This window comes from Spinacia oleracea, chromosome 6 (assembly GCF_020520425.1).
Source record: "Spinacia oleracea cultivar Varoflay chromosome 6, BTI_SOV_V1, whole genome shotgun sequence".
In the NCBI taxonomy this organism is placed as follows: Eukaryota; Viridiplantae; Streptophyta; class Magnoliopsida; order Caryophyllales; family Amaranthaceae; genus Spinacia; species Spinacia oleracea.
In genome coordinates, this window is record NC_079492.1 from 43691745 (window position 1) to 43709129 (window position 17385).

At 34.8% G+C, this 17385-nt stretch overlaps 2 protein-coding genes across 3 annotated transcripts; one reads left to right on the top strand and one right to left on the bottom strand.

Annotated features, from left to right (window-relative positions):
• Positions 1 to 5198: 5198 nt before the first annotated feature.
• On the top strand, positions 5199 to 11946 carry LOC110788557 (uncharacterized). 2 transcript variants are annotated; one of them, XM_021993185.2, is made up of 3 exons: positions 5199 to 7322; positions 7838 to 7928; positions 11255 to 11946. In XM_021993185.2, exons 1-3 carry the CDS (start codon positions 5316 to 5318, stop codon positions 11443 to 11445), a joined length of 2289 nt encoding a protein of 762 aa, XP_021848877.2. In that variant the 5' UTR covers positions 5199 to 5315; the 3' UTR covers positions 11446 to 11946. The 2 variants fall into 2 exon arrangements, with proteins under 2 accessions (XP_021848877.2, XP_021848878.2); XM_021993186.2 differs by having other exon boundaries at positions 5213 to 7322; positions 11265 to 11946.
• Positions 11947 to 12398: 452 nt separating this feature from the next.
• LOC110788559 (CBS domain-containing protein CBSX5) lies at positions 12399 to 16039 on the bottom strand. Its single transcript, XM_021993187.2, has 2 exons — positions 15625 to 16039; positions 12399 to 13477 (listed from the first exon to the last, which is right to left on the bottom strand). Exons 1-2 carry the CDS (start codon positions 15927 to 15929, stop codon positions 12670 to 12672), a joined length of 1113 nt encoding a protein of 370 aa, XP_021848879.2. The 5' UTR covers positions 15930 to 16039; the 3' UTR covers positions 12399 to 12669.
• Positions 16040 to 17385: the final 1346 nt, after the last annotated feature.

Consider the following 17385-nt stretch of genomic DNA (forward strand, 5'->3'; position numbering starts at 1 on the left):
ATTACTTCATTTGGAGTTCTAGACCTTGAGTTATGATTAAAATAGTGGACTATAGTCATTTTTCTACTTCTTTCGTTATTCGCTTTGCTTCAAAACTCTTCTAACTTAATGTTTGTGCTCTCGAAAGTACATAATCTCTTGTATTGATTCAAATCAGTAGGAAATGCACAAAAATATGTTAATTCCTACAATGATGAACCTGAAACTACAAACACACTACAAGGAGCACATTAGTACTAAAAATCGCTCCGAATAACTCATTTGAGATCAAAAAGTACTAAGGGACGGGGGTAAAAACACTATAAAATATGAACATATCACCTTTAGAAATGCGATCGAAAGAGGAGAGAGAAATACATGATTCTTTTATTTTCTTAGAGGAGATAGAACCAAAGATATGAGATCAGTGAAGCTCGGAGGAAGGAGTGAAGGGAGGAGAGACGGCGAAGGGTTTGAGAGGAAATTGGGTAGAGGGTATTTTAGACTTTTTGATGGGGGACACGAAAAGTGTTATTACTATTAAGCCCTCACCTGTTCCTTTATATAATAGAGATATACTACCTCGATTTCAAAATGATCTTTACGTTTTCCGTATTAATCTGTTTCATAATATTCTTGACATTGTTATTTATTCTATTTTTGGACATGAAAGTTTACGATTTTACCTCTCTTACCCCACCATATTTATCATTTTCCAATAACTTTCTCTTATTTTATTCATTTTTCTTTAAATTTACCCACCTTTTTACACTCTACTACTTACTTTATCCATATTTTATTACATTCATCCACCTTTTTATACACTCTTCCCCTTTTTCTCTTAATATTTGTGCAAATAGTAATCGTAAAAAACATTATGAAACAGAGGTAGTAGAAAAAAGATGGTCGGAAAAGTATTTTAATCAAAGTAGAGAGGGAGTTTATTGTAGTGGTGGCCCCATTGAAATGTAAGATATACGAAGTATTAAATAATTTGGTAGTGGGTAGAAAATTTGCCAAAAATAGAAATGTAACCCCTAAATAAATACGGACGCAAGTGGTATATGTAATCCCTAAAAAAGTACGGAGCAATTAGTGACGTAAGAATGAAAATTCAGGGGTGTTTGGTTAGACGAGGATTGAGAGAAAAATAGTCTTTTGAGGTTAATTAGAGGCATGACCTTTTCAAAAAAGCTAAGTATAAGTGTTTGGTTAGGAGAGGTTTGGAATAGAGTTTTGGGATGAAAAAGCTAATTCTTAAAAAGCTCAATATATGAGCTTTTTAAAATTAGAGATTTGAGAAAGTGAATATAAAATGACTATTTTGACCTAATATTGTCTAAAATTACAACCCTAGTCAACCTTGACGTTTTACATTATTTCCCTCTTAAAAACATTACTCACGCCTCCTTTATTTCACCCCATTTACTAGAATCGTTTCTTGTTGTAATAAATTTTATATTAATACTTTGAAGCACTTGTAAACTATTGCAATCATGCTTGTAATTTCTTTTGTAATATTTTCTATTTGCAAATCAAGATTTTATACATTTAAATTTTTTAAATTAAGAATAATTTTAAAAATAAACAACTTTTTTTTTTATTCAAAAAATAAAAAGAAAATAGTTAAAATAATAAACTATTTCTTTAATATTATCAAGAACAAAGTATCCAACAATAAAGTATGACAATGTTCTTAATGGTCATTTTACGTACTATGTAATAAATAGCTAACAACTAATTTACCAAACACTTTTACTCAAACAAATAATTCAACCAGCTAGCCAAATCAACAAATACAAACAACTAATAATATAATTAGTCAAACCAACTAGCAGGAAACCGCTAAACTTCTAACCAAACTGGGCTTCAAAGTAATAGTACTATTTTGGTTGTCAAACCTAGTATATTGTTAAATCAACTACTCCCTCCGTCCCAAAAATATAGTTTTGTTTTCTATTTGGGTGTCCCAAGTTTATAGTCTTGTTTCCTTATTTGGACATTACTTTTCTAACTTTTCCACAAACTATATTCCACTTTCCCATACACTATAATTCCACTTTCCACTAGTAGTAAAAACTCTTGTTGCAGGGGGCTTTTAGATCCTTGTTGCACCGTACATCGTATGCTGCAATAAGCCCCAAGACTTATGTGTTATGTGCAAACCAGCCCTCCTACTTTTAATTGAAGTAAATCAACCCCTTACGTTTAGTAATTAGTGTAATCCACATCAAAATAAAATTTTCAGCCAATCTAAACCTGAAAACCACTATACAACTTTAATTTCGCCAGAAAACAACTCCAAATTTAATGCTATATAATTTTTGTTCATTCCAAGTACAATATACGTGGTATATAAAATTTTAATAATTACAAAACCCTAAATTCATAAACAGAGAGAAAAGAACTGCAGGAAGCAGCAAACCGCATGAAGCAGCAAACCAAGTTCTTAAATATACGAATTAAATAAATTACGTATTAAAATTGTAATACATGTATTTCTTATTTCGCGTAAATCTGGTTTTCTGGTAGATTTTTAAGTATTCAGACTAAGAGTAACCGGAATATACTACTTAATAATTAAATTGCATAATTTAGAAAGGTATATGGCTGATTTGCTTTAATTAAAAGTAAAGGGGTTTATTTGCACATAAGACATAAGTCTTGGGGCTTATTTGCCACATATCCCGTACAGGGTTCGCTGAAAAAAGTGCTTTGTTGCAGCGAGCATATACTTGTTCGCTGCAACAAGTGTGTGAAAATAGGCTAAAATGAAGACATGTTGTAGCGTACAAATTGTTGTTCGTTGCAATGGACGGGTCTCTTGCAGCGAACATAAATTTGTACGTTGTAACATACCTACCCTGTTGCAGAGAACAACAATTTGTACGCTGCAACAGGGTGGCTCTGTTGTAGCGAACAACAATATATTCGCTGCAACAGAGCCGCCCTTTTGGCGGGAAAATTTTAATTTTATATCTATAACTAGAGTGTCTTGCACCAAATATAGGAACATGTCAACAACAATAATAGAATATCGCAACCTGTAGAACAAATATAAAAACAATAACTGGTGTTTTGTATATATTTATATATATCCCAAAACCAAAGTGCACGTACTACATTTGAATATATGTTCCAATTTCAACGTACGCATACATTTTCATATGAAAGAATGTTCTATAACATCTAAACTAACTCGATCAAGCGCGAACAGGCCAATAATAAATACTTGCTGGTAAAACACTTAGCCCATTGCTTACGAACCACGTCAATTTCCTCACTAGCATAAGGCGCATTCCTCTGAGTATAGACCTTTTACAAAAGTATAAACAACAATTAAAAATTAGATTAAATGCAAATTAAATATCACATTTATCATTCAAGCAACTAATGGCAATGTCCTAATAGTCTATAATACGAATCAAGAGTAAGGAAAAGTAATTACCTCATCTAGCCTTAGGTTATGCATATTAATCATGTAATAAGTTTAAAATGAGTCCTTAAGTTCTTTAGTTTAAAGTTGGTAGCAAAAATGTCTCATTTTAGCCTAAATATGACCTATAACGACCAAACAAGCCTTAAATGTGTATAAGTAGATTGGAATAAGTGTTAGAAACTTAAAATTAAGCATATTAATCATGTACTTCCTCCGATTTTTAATACTCGCAACGTTTGTGATTTTTACACTATTCACCTAATTACTTTGACTATTGTTGATGATTTATACGTAAGATAAAACATAGTCATTTTGGATCTTGTTAGATTCGTCTTGATGTGTATTTTCAAAATATCACATTTTTTTTTAAATTTTTGCTTAAAGGGAATTGAAGATATTAATGATCAAAGTTGTGCATTGGCATGCGTGAAAGTGACAAACGCTGCAAGTAAAAATGATCGGAGGAAGTAATAAGTTTAAAATGAGTCCTTAGGTTATTTAGTTCAAAGTTGTGAGCGAAAATGTCATTTTAGCCTAAATATGTCCTACTCCATCCGAATCTAAATGTTATTCCCGTTTCCTTTTTTAGTGTCCCAAAATAATCTTCCCATTTCTTTTATTTCTTTTTTAATCTCTTCCTTATAATTTTAACTTTGTAATTCTATTGGTTTATCAATAAAAATCATTGTAGTCTCATTGGTTGGTTTAAATTTGGATGGATTAATGAGTTGGCATTTTTATTCCTTAAATTCTATTGGCTCAACTATTTTGTTTTCTTGTGAAAATGGAATAAAAAAGCAACAATTCCCCATAAAACTACATTAATAATAGTTAAGCTTATAATGTTTCTTTTTCCTTAATAACCGCGTAAAATGACAAACGGGAATAACATTTAGATTCGGAGGGAGTATAACGACCCAATAACCCTTAAATGCGCATAAATAGATTGGAAAGAGTCTTAGAAAGTTAAAATTAAGCATATAAAACATTTAATAAGTTTAAAATGAATCCTTGGGTTCTTTAGTTCAAATTTGGGAGCGAAAATTCCACATTTTAGCCTAAATATGACCTATATGAATTCCCACTTTCTCATACACTATATTTCACTTTTTACACTTTCCCATATACTATATTCCCTTTTTTTACTTTTCCATACATTTTTCCACTTCCCATACACTATATTCCACTTTTCTTAAAACCCGTGTTTTTAGTCAAATAATACTATAATTTTGGGACGGAGGAATCAATAAGTAACGATATTCGTGACAAGTCCAATCACTCATGTGTTGAAACCCAATTTTTACTTAGTAGAGAAACATGAGAAAAAAAAATCAACTTATAGGAGTTACTTTTACAGTTCTAATCTCCTACATCTCGTATCGCAGACAATATGTCGATTGATATTAGTATGAAACCTCCTAACGCTTATAAATGGACAACCGTAACCTCCTTTCTAACAGATAATTGTTTTTATTCTAAACATTGTATAAATATGATAGTGTGTCAAGCCGGCCCTGATGCAGGAAAAAACACGACTAAGTACGAGTACGAAATCGTAGGCTAGGCTCGGGCCACTTTTTTTAAAAAAATAACAAGATACCCACACGACAAAACACTTTAAGTTAAGTGAAATTAAGCTAAGATAATAAACACAGTGGCATTTGAGCTAAACATAAATCAAGCCCGCTTAAATCCAAGGGCCAAGGCACGTGGACTCGACAAGATGCACGGCCCCGACCCGGCCTTGCCCCAACCCCAACAACCATGTTTTTTCCCTTTCTTTTTCCAAGTGTTTTTTATTATGGAAAATTAAAAAAAAAAAAAATAAAAAATTCCATCCTCCATTCCTACGCAATGTAACACAAGAACTTCCACTACCAGTCTACCACCACCTTCAATGAATACTCTAATTTCCCATCACCCAGAACCTCAAATTTTCTCCAAATTGCCATCATTTTCATCGAAAAACAAAAAACCTATTTTCATATTTCATTACAAATGCCTGTTAAATCCGCAAAACACCATTTACAGCTCAATCAGAGCTTCTTGCACCACAAATTCAGCTGCCATTTACGGTGGCTGGGACGATTACAAGATCCGGGTAGACTCAGACAAGCTGGGTGAGTCCAATTTCTTCAAAAAATTTCTAGTTTCATTAGGGATTAATGATAAGAAATATGTGTTTACTTGTATACTGGGTTTTGTGTGTGCTTTAGCCATTTCTAGGGTCAGAGTTTCATCGATCATTGTTTTTCCTGCTGCTGCTATTGTTTTTGCAATTGGTTTTTCTTTTGGGTTTTCTGCTAATGGAAAACCCCATAAAGATCTGGGCTTAAATGGGGCTAAAACAAGGGTTTATGTTGAAAATTTGAAGGGATTAGTGGAAATATTTGATGGGTTTGATGTGAAAATTAATGATTTGAAGAATGAGATGAAGAATGCAATTGAGTTTGAGAGGGTTAATTTTGGTGACTTGGAGACTTATGTGAATGCAGTTGAGACAATTGGTGGTTTAATTTTGAATGCCAGGAGTTTGGTTGATGATTGTATTGGGGTTACATTGGCTGAAGGGCAGGGAGTGGGAAAGAATCCGAATCAGAAGAATGGCAGGAGAAAGAAAGAAACTGGCCATAAAGGGTTTGATTTGTTTGGATTAATTGGGAGTATTTTTAAAGGCAGTGTAAATGATTTGAGGTCTAGCAGAACAAATTCTGTCAATAGGGATATTTTGGCCAAGGAGATACTTGTACAAGGCCAAGGGGATGTTGAGGGAGCATCGGACACGGTATCCACTGTGGATGGCAGTATTCCATATAGGGAAACTGTAAGTAATGGTAGTAGAAAGAAGAGAGTAGATAGTAAAGACCAAGAAACAAAGAGGAATTTCCGAAGAGGGGAAACAAATACAATGGATGCAAATATGGATTCTAAAAGTTTTCTCAATGCTGATGAGTATAATTACCAAAATGTAAGATTTTCTAGTAATCGACGATTCAGTTTGAATATGTCAGCTCACAGGGATTTTCGGAAATGGGTGTCTGAGGATACAATGAGTAGCAATGTAGAGTTTGAATTCTCCAAAGAACATCCAGAAAATGAGGGTTCCTTGAAGAATCAACGGATTTTTGAAAACTCTAACAGAGCTTATGAGTCCTCTGAAGGAAGGGGAAATAATAACTTTGGACATTTTAGAAAAAGTATGCGTGAAGAAAGGCTGAATGAAGAAGATGTTAACTTTGGACATTTTAGAAAAAGTATGCGTGAAGAAAGGCTGAATGAAGAAGATGTTAACTTTGGACGTTTTAGGGAAAGTATGCGTGAAGAAATGATGAACGAAGAAGATGAACTCTATTCAAGGAAATACAAACATCGAGCAGAGAATGACATAAGTTCCTTTTCTTCATCAGTGGTGTCAGATGATCTGCTGTTTGATAAATACCTTAGAAAAGCAAACAATCTTTTGAAAGAAGCCAAAGAGTGTTTGAAGGCTATAGATGATGAATTTCTTGCAGAGGAAATGCTCAACGAGTCTGCCAAGTTGCTCTGTGAAGCTATTGCTTTGAAACCTATGAGTTTACTGGCTATAGGTCAGTTGGGAAATACTTACCTTCTTCACGGCGAGCTGAAACTGAAGGTTAGCAGAGAACTGAGAACTCTTCTATCCAAAGGCGATAATTTCCGTGTAGAAAGGAGTAAGTTATTCATTCTAGAGGATACATTTCCAAGCAAAGATGGGATAGAAAATAGTCTCATTAGTGAATGTGAAGAGTGTGAATCACTTCTTGTTGAAGCCGGAAGGAAGTATAGGATGGCTCTGTCAATCGATGGAAATGATGTGAGAGCGTTGTATAACTGGGGGCTTGCCCTTTCCTTCCGTGCTCAACTGATTGCCGATGTTGGTCCAGTAAGAACTCTCTCATAAGTCATATTCATTTTCTGCAGTAACCTCAATGTTTTAAGATGTACTATACCATAATCATGTGTCTATTACTACTAGTTTCCTGTTCCATGTTACATGGGCTCTTCATTTCACATTGCAGTACCTGTGGTAGACAGTTAGACATAGTTTTCTAATTATTAAACGAGTATGACACTTAGGCTTCAGATTTTTCACCTCAAAAACCCCTTATCTGATATTGGTTTACTTGTAATCTGAGCTTGGTTGCCCTTATTTGTACTTACGTGAACTGAACTTGTTCTGTAAGGTAAAAAGAACATGACCTTAGACACTTATTTATAGGGCCCCAAAATGGGATGATTAACTGATGCCATCATATATGTGTCACTTGCATAGTTGCGTGTAGAAAAGTCCATCCTGGATTTAGCGATTTCGCAGATCATGATTATTTAAGGTTTTCTGTATTATTTAAGAATTTAAGATAGGTTCATCAGTTCATGTCTTTTCTTCCCCAAATTCAGGAAGCTGCACTTGATGCTGACAAGTTATTCTTGGCTGCTATTGATAAATTTAGTGCTATGATGTCGAGAAGCAATGACTATGCACCAGAAGGTATGCAAATGTTTTTCTTTTCCTATATGCCAGTCTTTAAACCTCTTTGTGTTCGTCTATGCCAGCTTATGCTTTCATATATGTGTACGTGCTACATATGCATGTGTGTTTTAGTTTGTTTCGTTTTTGCATCCTACGTAGTATTCGTCACAATGTTGAGGAAATATCTAGATGGATACCTTTTACCCGTGCTTTTAGTGCGTGTGCATGTGCATATTCTTTTTTTTCTTTTTTTTTTGGTATTTCTCTCAATCTGTGACTTGTCTTGGTGCCTTAACAGTTAACTACATGCACGGTTTGCCTTGGAAATGTAAGCTTTACATTATTTTTAGAAAGTTGTACAAAAAATAAGTGAAGTATGTAGTTATGCACACTAAATCTGGTGAAAGAAGTCAACTTGAGGAGTACAATACCGGTCTATGGTTGTCAGAGCTTCCAAAGCACTTCTTTACTTTTAAATTTTAATCGACGTAGTTGTTACGTTGAGTGACAAAGAAGTGTTTTCTTTTGTGCTTTTCTGTGCTTGGGTTAGACATTCTGTATATAGATGCAGTCATGCAGATATTATTAAGGGTGGCTGACGTTCAATTTGAAGTGAAGCCAACCAGTAAAATCTGGGATTACCTCTTTAGTGTGATGGGTTATTAGTTACTGAGATATTATTAAAATCTTTCATCTCTATTCTCTGGATTGTTTGTGAAAATAATTTTAAATATTATCACGATGATGTTTCTTGTTAGACTGTTAGGCAATCTCTTTCAGGGGTATTAGCATCCTTGTCTCTGAGGTTCCATTTAGTTTGAGAAGCTATGTTTTTCTTTCTGAAAATTGTTTTCTCAAATACACATATTAGAAATATTTACAGTGTATATACATGTTATGTAGAGAGAGATTTTGATTGGAAAAATTAGGCGTAGTAGTTGTTAGTTGTTCACTAGAAGTGGTCCTAGGATGCTCGGACTCGGGTACGGGTGTCGGACCCGGGTAAGGGATCCGAGTGTCGGACATGAGAAACTCAAAAATCAAGGACTCGGGGACACGTTTTGAAAGGGTCCGAAACTTATATTTGGACTCGGGGACACGGCAATGCAAAAACAAAATAAAGATTTTTTATTTTTTATTTGCAGATTTTTTTTTAAAAAAGTACTGATTATAGTAGTTTTCTCAATATATATAATTAAGTATTAAGTGAGAAGTCAAACTCCTTAAATAAAAATACCATACTTTATTGCTCATATTATCAAATAAAGTAAAAACAGAAAAAGAGGCAAAGGACTCAAGACTCAAGACTACCCACTAATAAAGTTAAAAAGCAGAAAAAGAGGTATATGGGAATCAGTCACTTTCTTCCACCTACCCAACCCCACATTAAAAAGTAAAAAAAAATTAAAACCGAAAATCAGAACCTGCTATTCTGCTAATGTCGAAGATATTTTTTTCAAAAAAGTCGAACCTGCTATTCTGCTAATGTCGACAACCACCCTTCGCCGGAGAAGAAAACCAACAACTCGGTGGTCCGATCAACTCGGAATTTCTGGCCGAACAAAAGCCCTAAGGTTTCGGCTCTTGATTTGTTGTTTTCTCTTCTCAATTTTTAGATCTAGGGTTAAAGAGTGCCGAGTCCACTTTTTCTCCGGCGGGTCCGATCCGGATTCCGTGTCCGCACCCGGGTCGTGTCGTGTCGACACCGGTACGGAGGGGTGGTGAGCCGAGTCCGAGCATCATAGAAGTGGTCTACATAACTAGCTGTTGTTGAAGTAGTTGTGTGAATAAAAGAATTAAGCAATTACAAACTAATATTAGTAGCTTTGCAAAACACTACCTTGAAAGCAATTTTATAATTATTAGCTACAAAGAGTGTTCACCATCTACTTTGCGGAACTTTGCATTATAGAATTAGTTGTGTATTCACTAAGGCAACCCACTAAAAGCTACGAGTATTGTTGAACAAAATACAAAGGTACGACTGGAAGAGATTTTCCTTTTTCTGTTTGTAGGCTGCATTCCCCCGATATAAAAAAATTCTTATTTATTTTAGGATTTTTTGTGTTTCACCACCTTAAAAAAAATCCACATTTATGTTTTACCACCTAAAAACCTCAAATTTTTATTTACCACCTAAAAAAAATTAAAAAAATTGTTTTACCACCTAAAAAAATTATAACATTTGGTTTACCACCTTTTTAACAACAAAATTAATGGAATCATTGCTAGGCCCAATTCAACGGCTAGTATAACATTTCCTTTATAAAACTTCACGATGTTTTTAAGCATGTTGAATAATACTTCCTCCGTTCTTATTTACATGACACAATTGGGTTTATGACACTATTCACACAAGCTCCTTTGACTTCCTTTTGTGATTTATATTTGAGAAAAAACATAGTCGTGTGGGGTCTTATTAGATTCGTCTCAATAAATATTTTTTAAATATCAACTTTTTTTAATATTTTCTTATCCATAATTGAAGAGATTAACGTTTAAAATTATGCATTGGCAAATGTGCCTAAATAATTGTGTCATTTAAAAAAGAACAGAGGAAGTATAAGTTTGTAATTTGATTAATTCGGAGCTTTGAAGTGCAAAAATGGGTGGTGAGAATTGAAGAGGAGTAAAGAAGAAGGTGAAAAATTGAATGAGAAAGAGGAGTAAAGAAGATAATCGCATAAATTGGGTAAAGAATTGAGGGGGAAACTTAATTTGTGGTCTCCACTAACTTTGTCGTTACTCTGCCGTTAAAAGGTGTTAAAATGATTTTTTTTTTCTTTTTTTTAGGTGGTAAATTAAAAGTTTGATAGGGGATAAAACCCAAATTCGGAATTTTTTAGGTGGTAAAACACAAAAAGTTCCTTTATTTTACGACATTTGTTTAAGCCAGTGAACTGGGATATTAGATCATATATTCTCCGGGTTTAAGCTACACATATCGTATTTACTCTTGCTTGAACAGCAAGCTTGGGGCCATTTTGTACAGCTTGTCTAAGAAATAAAGTATTACGGAGTACTAAGTGAGCTTTACTAGCTCTTGCAAACCAACTACTTAAAACACAATTGAAACTTAGAAAAACTACTGCATTCTTGGAAGGTCTTGTTTGTTGGAATTCTTCTTCAAGTGGCTTCGACAGTGCAACCTGCAACAAAAAATTTACCTGTTCTCTTAGAATGCATCTTAGGAAGTCAGTTGTAAACTTGTAACTGTGAGGCAGCCAATGTAGAACCTATGGTGATAACAGTGTGATAAGACTCTTATAAAGATCGTATCCTCTGTAAAAAAGCGTGGTATGTTAATGTTCCGAACTTGTAACTAATTTGTGAAAACACTGCAGCACTGTTCAGATGGGGTATGGCCTTGCAGCAGAGGTCTCGCTTGCGAACAAACAACAGTAGAGATAAGGTGAAGTTATTACAGCAGGCTAAGAGGCTTTATGAAGATGCTGCCAATATGGGCTCCAATAATCTCCAAGTAAGGAAGGCCTTATCTTCATGCATATCTGAAATCAATTTTACTGACATATGATCTTCATTCAGAACACAAGCCAGTAGTTGAAGTGTTGAACTATATGACATCTTTTACTACACTCTCGTTTACCATACTTCTTTCCCATTCTTCAAAATCAGTGTGATTATTTGCGGAAATCACCATTTTACTTTGTTAGAATGGTAAGATCGTAATAAGCTAGATATATGAATTACACGCGTATACATAGGCAGTTAATACACTATAGAAGAAGATGGTCACACTTTGAGCACTGTTACTGATGTACAAATCGAGTGCTGGCTGCTGCTCGTGGTGATTAAATAACAGGATGTTTTATTTGCAGAAAAACTTTTCCTCGTTTTAGATTGTTAATACACTTATACTGTATCATAACAAAAAGGGAAACAGAAAGCAAACATTTTGCCTGAGCTTGTGATATGATTATTTTAACGGTTTGTCACAAGATACTTGCACTATTTTTTTGTGTAATAATACCATCACATTATTCATTATCCAATATAAATCGCTCTTCTTTTCTAACAGGAGTATAAATTTATAGAACGAGAAATAAGAGCGTAGCTACTTTTTCACATGGTGTTTATCTAAAAGTCAAAATGTAACAACTAACTACTTTGGAACGTTGTAAATAATCCAACCTATAACTTATACGAAGTAGATTGCTTAATTGTTTCTGCTTTTGGTGTATCTAATAAATTATTTGTTAATGAAAGACTAAGATGTAGGTAGATGTGGATGTCATTCGAGAATATTCTCGTTATATGCCCTAGGAAGATCTCATATGCTCTGGGCAAATCTTGAATTTTCTAAGGTAGAAACTAGATCCGATATGTTGATGTAAACGGGAATTTTCTGCTGAGGCTGACAATTCAGAACTGTATTATTACTCGTATAGTCCTACTCCGTATGAGTTATGACAGAAACCTAACAGAGAAAAGGAGAGAACACAAAAACAAAGTCCAAATTTGAAGATGTAGTCATAAGGGAAAATGACATTTTGGAGCTACCTCTTAAACGAGGACAAATGTTTTACACGAGGACAAATGTTTTACAGAGTACAAACACAAACTCAACTGCATAAAACGTGCAATGGCAAAAATATCAGTTTTCTCCTCAACAGCACCATAGCTAATAATATCATATCATACTTGCTCCGCACAAATATGAATGAAAAAATAACAATAAAATAAATCTCGTTATCTATATAGGACATAATTTATGTTTGATAAGTTGTAATGGAAAAAATTAGGAAAAGGAATTCACACGATCCCGAAAAACATTCAACATACTGGTAAACGTGACAATTCCGACCAAGCTATAATCTTCTTCGACAACCCACACATGATTCAACCGATGTGACAATGCCTGTATCATTATCGCGATCAAAGAGCTCCCTGGGTGGCAAACAATGGGTTCAGTTCCCCTTGCTAATCGTCCTGAATTTGACCTGGACCGCATGCTTTTTACAGCAACTTCGTCGTCAGAAGAGGAAGATGATGATGAACTTAAACATGAAGAAACTGATGAAGTTGAGTGATCATCTTCTAAAAGCTCCAAGAACCCATTTAATTTCCTCTCTTCTAACCTTGCCTTCACCAACTGATTCAGATCTTCTGGTGGACCGCCATAGTCTATGTAAGCCATCAGATCGCCTGCAGAAAGGGTAGCAACCGCAGGTGCAACAGTTTCGTCACAGCAAGAGAGGGTGTGAAGTGAAATTTCACCAACCAATCTACCCTCGTCGTCTACCACTGCCACTGCAGTTTGGCCTGAGAGTGAATTGATTGCTCTGAGGGCAGACAGGGCTGGCTCGTCGTAATGGACGGATGGGATTTTCTTCTCAATTATGTTGAGCGATTGGATTGAGTTAAATGGGGCGGGAGAGAAGTGGTTGATGGAATTAAAGATGAAGCGGATTATATCTTCTTGTGTGATCCAGCAGTATGATGATTTCTGAGAGAGCTTTTGTCTTGGGCTGCCGCTGTTGCGGCTCCTCCTTGGTACTATCAGACTCTGAGCTCCTTCGAGGATACAATCTACAGCATCGAGTATGCTGCACATTCAAAGGATAAACAAGAGCAACATCAGGATAAGAGTTACAGAGAATGATAGGTTGATAACTGCATCCCTCTATCCAAACATATTTTTCATACTGTCCCAACTTATCATGATCTTAAAATCAACATGCTAATTCAATCTACCTTGTGAAATCCAAGTATCTGATCAATGGTTTAAGTATATACGGGATAGACGGAGTAATTGATATTCAAGTATTACAAGAATAAACGAGAAAAGAAAGCAGAAACCAAGTATGCGAGAAGACGTACTTGAACCAATGTAGGATGCACCACCAGACTTTCATAAACTAGCCTGATGGCTTCTCTCATATTTGGTTTCTTCTGATGAAAATGAAGAGGAAAACTCCCATTAAAGCTTGCTAGCTAACATAAATATTTCATAAACAGATGGTAATACTGGTTTTTCTCAAAATCTAAAATTAAAGTCTTTTCTGGACAGCTGTCATTATGGACCAATTATGGTACGTGGAGAACAAATTGACAAAATACATGATGTTTACACGACAAAAATCACTAACTTTTGTTGAGATTGTTTGTCCTTGTTTCTGTTGCATCATGTGAGCATTATTGTTTTGGTACCACATCAAAGTTCCATTTTTTTTGTCATTAATTTTGATCCAAAAAGGTCACAATAAAGGCAAATTTTTAAAACATAAATATTGAGATAATTTTGATCCAAAAAGGTCACAATAAAGGCAAAATTTTAAAACATACACATTGAGATAATTTTGACCCAAAAAGCCCCGAAAAGTCGTTTAAAGAAGAAAAAAGGGATGAACTTTGAGCCCCAAAATTTTGACCCACTTGCATAAAGTGAGTGTACTATCTTAAATCTATCTACATAAGACAAAAAACAACAAGAAAAAAACATTCCAAAGACCATATAGAGCCACGAGTCATATTACGCAATTAAAGTACGGAGTATAATTTCACAAAAAGAAATTAATTAGACACAAATAGAATTTGATATTCAATAAAGCACTTTAACTTAAAAGAGAATTCAATAAACCATTAGAAATAATTAAGTTATGCAAATTCAAAATAATGAATTTTGAATAAATGGTTTTATGTCGAAAGGGTTTAGAATTCTTGAACGGATTTCATCAGGGAAAGCAACGTGACTAGTATAACTAATACTCCCTCCGTTCCGGAATACTTGACCTATTTTCCTTATCGGGTCGTCCCTTCATATTTAACCTGTTTCTAAAAATGAAAATATTCTAACAATATTATATTATTTCTCACTCCATCTCTATTAACCCACCTACTCCCTACTCCATACAAAAAAATAATTAAAAATTTAACCCCTACCTTTCCCCAACCCCACCTCTTAACCCACCCCTTTACACATTTCCCACTAACTACATTAAAATAATACCCCACTATCAATTACTAACTATTAAATTAAATAAGTCAATTAAATAAGTCAATTCAAGTCTCTTAAACTCTGTGCTGGTCAAACCGGGTCGAGTATTCCGGGAGGGAGTATTTGTGAAACACTTTTAGGGATGAATCTAGAAAAATACTCCTTAACTTTTACTTTTATTTATTCAAAAAAGCAATGCAGTGTCAAAAGCTAAATCTTTTGAACTCTTCTTCCATGTGATGCATAACGCGTTGCGGACCCTGCGGTGCGAGTAATTTGTTTATTTTGCGATGTAAGGTGTGTGATTCAGTCACAAGAAAGCTTACTTAATCATAATAGATTCATAGGTCACTTATAATCCCATTTCCGGTTTGTAATTTATACGTGTATCTTAAATTGCCACGAAGGGTGTGTGATTCAGTCCACATAAAGCTTACGTAATCATAATTAATTCATAGGTAACAAATAATTTAGGTGTAAAGAATAAGATGGGAACCTAGAAACGGAAAAAATAAAATGCGACGGAGAGTACTAAATCAAAATTTAAATCACGATCAATGAATTTAATTCGTAAAATTAAAAATATTGCTAATCTAAAACTAAACAATCGTACAATTCAATTCAATCGCGAAACTCACTGATAAACCAACATAATTCATCATTAAATTCCTAACAAAGCTCATAAAAATCAATCATAAATAAACCCAAAAAAATAATTAATAACTGCATTTTTTATTTTAAAGATAGAAAAAGTACCTAGAATTAGGGTCCAATTGCTTGACAAGAGGAGGACCGTGTGGAAGGAGGAGAGAGACGGGAGAGTGAAGAGCAATGGAAGGATTGGAGATATTCTCTTCCTTGCACATAAAACAGAGCACATCCACAATCGAGATCTTTCCAATACACTTGGCCGCTTCCCAAACGCTAAGCGAAGGATCGCCGGAGCATCGGCGAAAGAATGAGAGCGCGTCGGTGACGGTGGCGGAGGCAGGGAGAGGCCTCAGCGGTGGCTTCCCAAGACAGAGGTCTGAGATTTCATAAGATAAAAGCTGTACTGCCATACACTGCCGGAGAGAGAGAAAGGAGGAGAGAGAAAGCTCGAATTGGAGACTAATGGAGATTTTTGTGGAAGGCGTGAGGTTGAAGTATTTGTGGGAGATGGGGGATGAGATTTGAGGGGGGAGGGATATTTATAGGGGCAAAAAGGGGTGTGTGTTTTGGTACAGGTTGGACGACAGGTACGTAGTACGGTCATGCTTGTTACTTTTTTTAATCGTATAAAAACTGTAATCATGCTCTTCATGTTCATTTTTAGTGTTTTTTACTGCTTATTTTTGGAAATGGTAAAAGAACGCGCTTTTTTCTACCTATTTTTGACTTGTTTTGCAATCAAACCTTTACTTGAGTTGTTGTATCGGCTGTTTATGTTGGGTAGCGAGTTGGGTAGCGAGTTGGGTGGTACACAGGGTGAATGGAGTTGACCCGATTAAGATTGGAACGTGAATCGTACCGATATATACTTTCTCCGTTTCGGAAATATCGTACAATTTGTTTTTTACACTATTCACACTATAACTTTGACCATTTTTAACGATTCGTACTTAAAGAGATTTTAGTCATGTGGGGTCATGTTAGATTCGTATCGATATATATTCTTTAAATATAAATTTTTTATTATTTTTATTTGCATACGATTTGTGATGTTAAGAGTCAAACTAATTGTTAGAGGAGTAAAAGTCAACCATGGTGCGATATTTCCGGAACGAACGAAGTATTAGGGTTGAACTTTACTAGAGTTGCGGGATAAATTTCAACAATGAGACTCGACTTGGGCTCGGACTCAGTTAATGATAATTGGGTCAATCCGGTAATGGATAAACCGGCACAAGGGCCTTCTCAAATGGGTGGAATCGGATTGTAATTGTATTTAACTATATTTTTTAAAATTAACAATTGGCAGTTGTGTTAGTGTATTCAGGGGCGGAACCAGGGGGGCTAGCGGGGGCCATGGCCCCCCTATGGCCCCCCTATGATTCAGGATAAATATAAAACATGCATTTATAGATTACATATTATGAGTAGCTCAATTGGTTTGAATGTGTGTGGACGTTACGATGCCCCGGGTTCGAAGCCTGTAGCACACCCTTTTCTTTTCTTTTTTTTTATCCTTTTTCTTTTTCACTTGTACTTTTTATTTTTGAGGGGTTTTAATAGTTCCTACCTTATTTATACAATCGTATTACAACTTTTTTGAAAATATCTGTACATCTTAGTTCAATTTATTGCGTAAAAGTTCATAAATCAATACCTCTTTCTAAAATTCACAAATATGTTATACTTAAATGTACAATATGTTTAAAGTATTTACAACAATTTTTTTGTTTCTCTATATTGTGGAACTCTATGATTTTTTATAAATTTGTTAATTTCTATCTCTATTCTCTTATCAGTAAATATCCTTAATTTATATTCTACTCTTTGAATAAAACTTAAGAAAATCGAAGGAATATTACTTCA